General features: G+C 36.1%; 1 protein-coding gene across 1 annotated transcript; it reads left to right on the forward strand.

The window, feature by feature from the left end:
- The first annotated feature begins 3967 nt into the window (after nucleotides 1–3967).
- lpla (lipoprotein lipase a) lies at nucleotides 3968–9117 on the forward strand. The gene is made up of 10 exons (XM_016456415.1): nucleotides 3968–4245; nucleotides 5211–5398; nucleotides 5483–5662; nucleotides 5776–5887; nucleotides 5984–6217; nucleotides 6301–6543; nucleotides 6679–6799; nucleotides 7046–7225; nucleotides 7451–7558; nucleotides 7698–9117. Exons 1-10 carry the CDS (start codon nucleotides 4140–4142, stop codon nucleotides 7747–7749), a joined length of 1524 nt encoding a protein of 507 aa, XP_016311901.1. The 5' UTR covers nucleotides 3968–4139; the 3' UTR covers nucleotides 7750–9117.
- The last annotated feature ends 225 nt before the right edge of the window (nucleotides 9118–9342 follow it).

A 9342-nucleotide genomic window follows, 5' to 3' on the forward strand; every position in this document is an offset into this window, starting at 1 on the left:
ATGTTGTTCTTCTTTGTTTCTGTTGTTGAACGCCGCGCACAAATGACGTCGCTGTCGACCGGCTTACGTCACTTCTTAGTACACACTCTCGGTGCGAATGCAACCCTTTAAATGGTACTGGGAAATAGTTCGCGCAAAATCGTCCCAGTACTTTAGTACTGTACATTTAGTTCTGGAACTAAAGCGGTGCGAAAGGCCCTTATGACACCCAACATTTTGGACGACTTCCCCTTTAAAGGACCCAGAACAGCCGCAACTGAATGTAATGCTAATCCATTGCATTCGCTGAACTTCACCATTCGTGGTTTTGAAAGCAAAACAATGAGGCTTATCTCACGCTGAGAGAAAGCCCTCATCAGCACGTGACTGGATTCTGCCGGGAGGCTTGTAGCCTTTATTTGCTCTGTCAAAATGTCTAAACCCCCTCCTGAATAAATCTAAATACGAGATGTACAATACTTAAGTAGAACTATAGGGAAAAACTCTATTTAAAAGCTTACGATATTGCAAACATGCATATTTTGATTGGGAAAAAATGGTACGCTACTAGAAGCTAGAATTTTTTATATAGTTTTTATTTATTTAGCATCTATATACATGTACATTTCAGTTTACTTGACAGAAGTCGTACTCAAAAGTCTTAAATCTTGTCCCCAGATATCAACCCTTGCCATTATTTATATTTTTACATTTTTAAAAAGTAGCTACGAACTATTCATCATCATCTAAATTCTCTACTTTTTAATTTATCATATATTTGTGTGTGTTTGTCAGTAGAGGGCAATCTTAAAAATGTCAACCCTGTTCTGAAGAATTATCAGCACTAAATTTTCTTTATAAGAAGCACCTTGTAGCTTTACAACTTCATGCACAATGAAGATGGCAAAATGCAATTAACACATTATGTATCTGATAAAATGTTTAGAAATCTTATAGAAATAACTTTAAAACCACCTTATTATTGTAAAAAAAAAAAAGTTTCATAATGACCCATATTGCGTTTTCATTGATTTCCATGAATAACAGCTGCCTGACCATTCATAGGCTATTTATTCTACATCAATATTTGTCATAATCTGACATTTTGCATTGTCATCGACCATAATGAGTGACGTGAATCTAAATTAAACATTCTATTAAAAAAACTAAGAAACCTCTTACACATTCATTTTGAGAAGCGAGACTTCCGATTATTTTTATAAACTCCTCACATCCTCTTACTATAGGTGGGTGAAAAAAAGACTAAAAATATTCATTTCTTTTCTCAGAAAGTACTGAATGCATTACAATAAATACATTAAAATACTTTTTTAAATTCTTAAAAATATATAAAAAATAAATACATAAATTAATATAATTTATTTAATAATATATATATATTTTATTATTTTAAAGTATTTTTTTATTTTTTATATTTTATATTTATTTGTAGTAATCTTTTATAGGTTTCATAGGTGTCAAACAAGACAAAATCTAAATCTTTCCAGTTACCCCGTTTGAGGGTTTAAGCAGACAAAGTTACAACATTCACAGCTGAAAGGGGCATTCGTTTCATGCCCATCGGGATCGGACTCTGCAATCCTAATGTTTCAACATGAATGCAGTAGATGCAGCTATCAAGAGACTGGTGCACTGGTCTCATTTATGTAATCAAAAAACCTTTGCTAAACTCAAGATGGGAATGAAGGATAAGACTAAAAGATGAAAGCCTTGGAAGTTTGAGTCATGGCCTTGACCAGATGGGTTTTATTTAGAGCTCTTGCAAACATTTGGAATCACTGTTAACATATTTCCCCGAACTGTGTAAAAGATGCAAATCTGTGAGTCTGATGTTGTTGTATTCAGTGCTGCTATTTCATGCTGCACTTTATACATGCAACAAATTTGCAACATCTATTTAAACAGCAATGCTGATATACTCGCAATGCTTCAGAAATTAAATATGCATTTGAATATATAAAAACACATTTGTGGAGGCCTGCTAGTACATCAAACTGTGCAAATTTTAGGTGGAAACTACATCTCATTTGCAGTCTTTCATTAAGATAATATTACCAGAGCACAGTAAATACCGAATTTTAACACTGATTACTATGTGACAAACCATAGCCATAAACAGGTGTTAGGCGTTGTCTGCTTTGGAATTTCTGGGTTGGGCCATTTAGGATTACCTAAGCTTTCCAAAAGTTCTTCATCCAAACCAAAATACTATTTTTAACATTATATTAAAGGAATAGTTCAACAAAAAAAAATGTAGCCACCCTCAGGCCATCCAAGATGTACTGTAGATGAGTTTGTTTCTTCATCAGAACAGATTTGGAGAAATTAAGCATTTTTTAACTTGCTCATCATCAGCTATAGTGAATGGGTGCCGTTAGAATGAGTGTCCAAACAGCTGATAAAAACATTACAGTAAACCACAAGCAATCCACACGACTCAAGTAAAGCAAAAAGCTGCATGTTTGTAAGAATCAAATCCATGAATAAGATGTTTTTAACTTCAAACCGGCTTCCGGCTAAAATATGAGTCCTCTATCCATAATATTGCTTTTTTCCAGTGAAAAAAAGTTCTCTTGTCTGAATCTTGAGAGAACTATGCACAATTCAAGCACTATTTGCGAGCGAAAATGGTCCAAAGCATTTCTAAACAGGTGGTCTTCGATGTGAGAGGAGAACAGGGGATGGACGTTTTCACTGGAGGAAGCATTATTATGGATTATGGACTCATATTTTGGCCAGAAGCGACTGTTTGAAGTAAAAAAAAACGTAATGATGGATTTGTTTCTTACAAACTCACAGCTTTTCACTTCACAAGATTAATTGATGGACTGAAGTCATGTGGATTATTTTTGGATTATTGTGATTTTTTTATCAGCTATTTGGACTCTCATTCTGACGGCACCCATTCACTGCAGAGGATCCATTGGTGAGCAAGTGATGAAACATTGCTAAAACATTAAAAAGTCTTGGCTGTCTGTCAGCTCACTGCTGTCTGGCCAATGAGACGCAGGGTGGCTAAACACGCCCACTGACCGTCTGTCTCCCTGAATGGAAATCACACTGATATTTGTGACCCTCTTCCATATGCTGCCAAGAGCAAGCTGTGATTGGCACACATTATATTGTTGGTTTTTAACTTGGCAAATATTCCCGCAGGTGTGTTTTAGTTGAGCGGTAGGCATTCTGTGTGAACACGGTGTACAATGTCTGGATTTAAAGTGACATTTTAATTTGTTTCAAAGCGCTGATCAAACAGTGTGGGCGATTTTATCAGTTGGTTGTGATGACCTTGAGTAGACTGTGATGATCAAACAGGAATGAGGTCCTTAACATAAATCTGAAAATCTATCAGAATTGTAGGAATACAAAGGCAGTGATATTGCCAACATTTAACTAGTAAGTAGGTAAGTAATTAAATAAATACATTCCATGATATAAAAGTGTACCACACAACTTTGACAGAAGTCCCTGATTATTTTTAAGATTTATGATTATGCCTAATTACAGTCATGTAGCTAATTCAGTTTTTAATAGTTTTACAATATACAGTTATAGTTACTTTTAATTGATGTCACTTTTAAATAAAAATGACTTTAAATGTAAAAGTAAACAATTAAAAGTGTAATTAAAAAAAAATATTCTTCATAACTCATTAATAATTTACTTTTTAAAACACGTTTGTCATTTGCATTTGCAATGTGTTTTTATATTTTGTAATACCTTAGATTCAGAAAAACGAATTGGAACTGAATTTCACCACAAAAAAAAAAAAGTGCTTGATAAACTGATTTGCATGTAGACTCTCAGGGGCCTCACAACTTCATAGACATGTAATTGTAAGTGATGAGTCAGTGTGGGGGTTCCTGGCGTTTTATTGGTCATATCAGGTCTTACCCCGCCTCTCTTGACCAATAAAATTTCACTGATTTGCATGCGGTCCCGCACTGGAGCATAAAGACACACTTGTAGCGGTACTGATTTAAACTCTTGAGAGAAACTCTGGACACAAGATATCAAGCAGCTGCTACCCCCCAACTGGAATATTAACCTGCTGTAACGCTGTAAATACCCGGATCTCAACGGCTTTTACGCTCAGTATAATAAGTTGTTGCATCCGTGATCATTATAATTATATTAATATGGGGAGAGTGAGCAGCGCTTGTTTTATATCTTGGATGTATTTGGTCTACATTTCCTCGGGTTTTGCAACGACGATTGAGCCAGCGAGTGAATTTAACACTTTTAGTAAGTATAAGCTTATTTGTTTTATGAAATCATAGAATGAAAGTTGTTTATAAAGTTTAAAAAGTGTTAAAGTTACAGGTTTCCGGTGCTTAACTGGAAGTCGAATAATCAATATCAGTAGTGACAAATATCAGAAAACGATTGCACCAGTATGACCGCATAAGTTATGTAGGAGGCATGACCTTATTTTACTGCATTTTAATTTTATACCTTTATGCATTATCTTTATATAAATTTATACTTTTATATTTATAAATTATGTCGTGCAAAATGTTACAAAATGTATTGTTAATTGTATTTTTTATTTATACAATTATATGTTATTTTATATACTGCGTTATTATTTTTATGTCTTAAAAGACCATGTTTGGTGGTGCAAAAAATATTTTGGTAAAAAAAAAAGTAATGTACATTTTTTTCTTGGTTTTATTAATCTTTTGTATTTTTAAGTAGCATTTATTCTTATATGGCGCTTGTAAATGTCATTAATTCCTTCAAGTCTTGTTATGGTCAGTCTATTTTCATCAACTTTTACCTTTTAAAATATCTTCCAAGCTTGATGATTTGTAAACATTATCTATAAAACTTAATAGTATCTAAATAAATGGTAAACTTTGACTTTAATATATACGACACAGTAATTATCATGTCAAACGGTTGTTTGAGACTTTGTTTACATGTATTTGACATGCCAGACCAGTCAGTTATGAACACATATTGAAGGACTTATAGCTAAACTATTTTTTTATGTATAGTCAGTCAAGCACTGGGAAAGGATCCAAGCTTGCCATGTGGAAATAATTCCTCATATACAAAATAAGTGAAAAGTATAAGCACATGCAAGATAAGCTTCTTTACAACTTCAATAATTACATTTTTTATAAGCAGCTTACAAGTAAAAAGCATTTAATGTAGGCTGCACTTACCTTGCTTGCAGTTAAACTTGTTAATCTGGATTTTGACAGACAACATCATGGAAAATGCCACAGAATGGATGACGGACTTCAGTGACATTGAGTCCAAGTTTTCCTTCAGGACCATCGAAGAACCTGAAGACGATCTGTGCTACATAGTTCCAGGCCAACCCGAAACCATCAAAGAATGTAACTTCAATCCAGACACCAAGACTTTCATAGTTATTCACGGATGGACGGTGAGTGTTTCTACTACACTTGTTGACAATATTGAGTGAATGTGCAAAGCAGTCCAAACCATGACGCCAATGATTTCGTCTCAGGTCACGGGTATGTTTGAAAGCTGGGTTCCCAAACTGGTAACAGCCCTGTATGATCGAGAGCCAACAGCCAACGTGATTGTAGTGGACTGGTTGTCCCGCGCGCAACAACACTACCCTACATCAGCTGCCTACACCAAACTAGTGGGGAGGGATGTGGCCAAGTTTGTCAACTGGTTACAGGTATGTCAAACACTCGGAGGTGATTTGTTCTACGTCAAGATGAAGGGCATCTGATGAAGATATAGAGTTTGTTTTATGCAGTAAACTTCATATTTTCTGGTTTCTTCATCCAGGCTGAGATTGACTATCCTTGGGAGAGGCTGCATCTGTTGGGCTACAGTCTTGGTGCTCATGTAGCAGGAATCGCTGGTCTTCTTACCAAACATAAAGTTAACAGAATCACAGGTAACTTGATGTTGTTTCCTAGGGTGTCACTTTTCTAATTTACCCGTAAAAATGCATTGATCAACCATTAATGGACCAATCTTATTGTATCTTCAGGCATGGATCCTGCTGGCCCTAGTTTTGAGTACGCAGATGCCCAAAGCACTCTTTCCCCCGATGATGCCCTTTTCGTGGACGTTCTTCACACCAACACTCGCGGTTCTCCAGATCGCAGCATTGGGATTCAGAGGCCGGTGGGCCACATTGACATCTACCCCAACGGAGGAACCTTCCAACCCGGCTGTGACCTCCAGAACACTGTGTTGATGGTGGCCACCTCGGGTTTAAGAAGTGCGTTCCCATTGTCCTCCTCAGATGTTCTTAGATTTCAAATCACAAATACAAGCCTTAACGTTTCTCTTGGTTCTCCACAGACATGGATCAGATCGTGAAGTGCTCCCACGAGCGCTCCATTCACCTGTTCATCGACTCGCTGCTGAACCAGGAGCAAGAAAGCATGGCTTACCACTGCAGCTCCAAAGACAGCTTCAACAAGGGCATGTGCCTCAGCTGCCGCAAGAACCGCTGCAACAAGGTGGGCTACGGAGTCAACAAAATTCGCACACGCAGAAGCAGCAAGATGTACATGAAGACCAGAGACGTGATGCCATATAAAGGTGAGGAGCACCAAAGTTTATGAAATTAATAAAACAAATAAAGAATGTATTTTATTTTTATATAAATTTAGATTTTTAGATGATTTTTAAATTTTATATTAAAAATCCTTTCTAAATATAACCATCTTTTCACAGTTTTCCATTATCAAGTAAAGGTCCACTTCTTCGGCAAGACAAAATTAAGCTACACTGATCAGCCCATGAAGATCTCACTGTACGGAATCCATGGCGAGAAGGAAAATATCCCCTACATTATGTAAGTTAGCAGCATTTCCTGATTGATATGTCAGGACTTAGTTCACACTAGCTCTAAATTAACTACAAATGCAATGTTAAGATATTTACCAAGAAAGATCTTGGACTTTCTTTGGTTTCAGTGATTTTTTTATGGTACCAAAAAACAGGCCATGCAACTATTTTAGACCATGTTTTGCCTCAGATTGGACTCCGTCCTGAACTGAGATAACAGAGAAAGTGATAGAGATGGTTTTTTAATCCACAGGCCTGCTTTGAACACGAACACCACCATGTCTTTCCTGCTGACCACGGACACAGACATCGGAGAGCTGCTGATGGTAAAACTTCTCTGGGAGAAAGACACCCTCATCAGCTGGCCATGGTGGAACCCCGATACCTTCCACATCCGCAAACTACGCATCAAATCAGGAGAAAGACAGTCTAAGTAAGCAGAGAAACATATTTTGACACATTTTTTTTATATATAATTATTATGTTATATAATTATATGTAATATTATTTTTATATATTATTTTGCCATAATGAATACACAGTTTTATCTTTATTACTATTGATGTGCATTTTTATTGCATCACATTTTTATTTTGTACTTTTTATACCTTTAAAACTTGTGCAAAATTCAGAATGTATGTGTTTGTTTTTGATCTAGGATCATCTTCAGTGCCAAAGAAGGTGAATTTTCCTACCTTTCCCGTGGAGGTGAGGCCGCCGTCTTCGTGAAAGAGAAAGAAACCCAGTCGAGCCGCAAAAACCAGAGGTAAATTTCTATCTGCCATCTGCCCCAGCTGTTGGCACGGCTCCATAAAAGTGACCTTCCCTGCTCAGTTATTATGTTCCTGTTTTATTTGTTGTGGTGAGTTTTGTTTGACTAAACCCTGTGCACTTTACACTGGCAGATTGCACAAGTTGAAGATGCACGGAAGTTCGTTCAAACAGAGCACCGAGTAAAGACACGTCAAAATCCACCTCTGCTGGGATCTGGCACGGAATCTGCCAGGGAAAACTGGAACGGTAGAGACAAAACCTTTCCCGAATATTCGGACTAGTAACCTTCACCCCACGCAAATCCAGAAACACATCCTGCAAGAAACCACATCTTAAAAATGTTGCTGCTGTGCAGTTTTAAAACAAAACAATCACTTTGGGTACCACTCAAGACACATTACAGGTCATCTGAGATCTGGCTAGACAATCTTTCCTGCGTCTTTAATCCATAAAAACGATCAAGCCTCCATGCAACATAGTTATGCAAGTAATCAGTTCCAGTCTATCTAAAAATTACTTGCACTTAGTTAAAATGTTTGGCTAGTTGTCCACCAAAGAGACTCTTCTTTTGGAGAAAGATTCCACTCAAAACATGTTACGGTTTATTTGGTTTATCAGTATTACTCTTGAAATTCCACTTAGTAACTAGGTTATTTAGCCGTTTGTTTGGTTGTACTGTGAATTAGGTTGCACCAGAGCAGTTTTGTAGCTATGCTAATCCTCTTTGCTTCAGTTCCGAAAGCAAAACTTTTAGATTTGTCTGTTGCAACCGAAAATCAGTCTGAATTGCTTTAACAAAAAAATGGGACCAAATCCTCTCTCTGCTGAATCAAGATGAAATTATTACTGTAAATATTTGTAATTGTCATTATATATACTTACAAACAGCTCTTTAAATGTCTACCTTTCTTTCATTTCTTGGGTTATTTTGTCTGGCACAGGTCACTTTAAAGGCTTTGCCTCCCTTTGATTCAGTATTGTTTGGTAAAAGAGCAAAATCAACAAACGATTCTGCTAATTCAATTTTGTTGTGTTGTTTTTTTTGTCACTTCTTTCAATTCAGTTTTGTTTGGTAAAAGAGAAAAATCAACAAACGATTCTGCCACTTTTGTTTTATTTCTCGTCACCCTCAAAGCAACTCAAAGATTGTTTCGTCTGCATTTTGAGAAAATAATGAGGCAAGAAATGACTTTAGTTTACGCATGAGCCAGCCAAGAAGTAAAACAAGATGCATTTGATCTAAGAAATGTTGACAGTTGTCCAGGCCTGACAGGGTTGACTGCCCCACATAATAGCCACAAATACACCAAAACTGTTCCTTTTTCCTATTTATTAAATGTATATTTTTGTATATTAAGCACATCATATATGTATTCCATGTTTCTGAAGTGCTCTTGCCTTTTCTTTTGAATTATGTAGCCTCTCTATTTTTATAAACAAACGTTGACTGATTCAAGTCACTGGAAGGAAAAGAAATGATCAGTTGTGATCATATGAATCTATATGCCGTGCACTGTATGATGTCATTTTAATAAACATTATGTTACTGTATGTGAGCGCTTTGCATTTTTTATTTAAATCTTCATTTTATGTGCAAATGACATGTCTGCATTTAATTTGTATAATGTAATTTTTAAATCCTCTTTAAGAATGTTTTTGATATTTAACTTAAACAAATTGAAATTATTTTGAAATTGGCTGCAAATTTCACAGCATCAACAAAAATCTGGGACTTCACGTATTTGGCAGGGCCTTAATCTTTTTAGAATGTGTTGT

Source organism: Sinocyclocheilus anshuiensis, unplaced genomic scaffold (genome assembly GCF_001515605.1).
Source record: "Sinocyclocheilus anshuiensis isolate Anshui unplaced genomic scaffold, SAMN03320099.WGS_v1.1 scaffold543, whole genome shotgun sequence".
NCBI classification, from domain to species: Eukaryota; Metazoa; Chordata; class Actinopteri; order Cypriniformes; family Cyprinidae; genus Sinocyclocheilus; species Sinocyclocheilus anshuiensis.

What these genes read in the sequence shown, in the direction of transcription:
- lpla (XM_016456415.1), top strand. Translation starts at nt 4,140, where the DNA reads ATGGGGAGAGTGAGCAGCGCTTGTTTTATATCTTGGATGTATTTGGTC. An exon ending in TCAGGAGAAAGACAGTCTAA is followed by an intron (nt 7,226 to 7,450) that starts GTAAGCAGAGAA and finishes TTTTTGATCTAG; the next exon opens with GATCATCTTCAGTGCCAAAG. An exon ending in TCGAGCCGCAAAAACCAGAG is followed by an intron (nt 7,559 to 7,697) that starts GTAAATTTCTAT and finishes TTACACTGGCAG; the next exon opens with ATTGCACAAGTTGAAGATGC.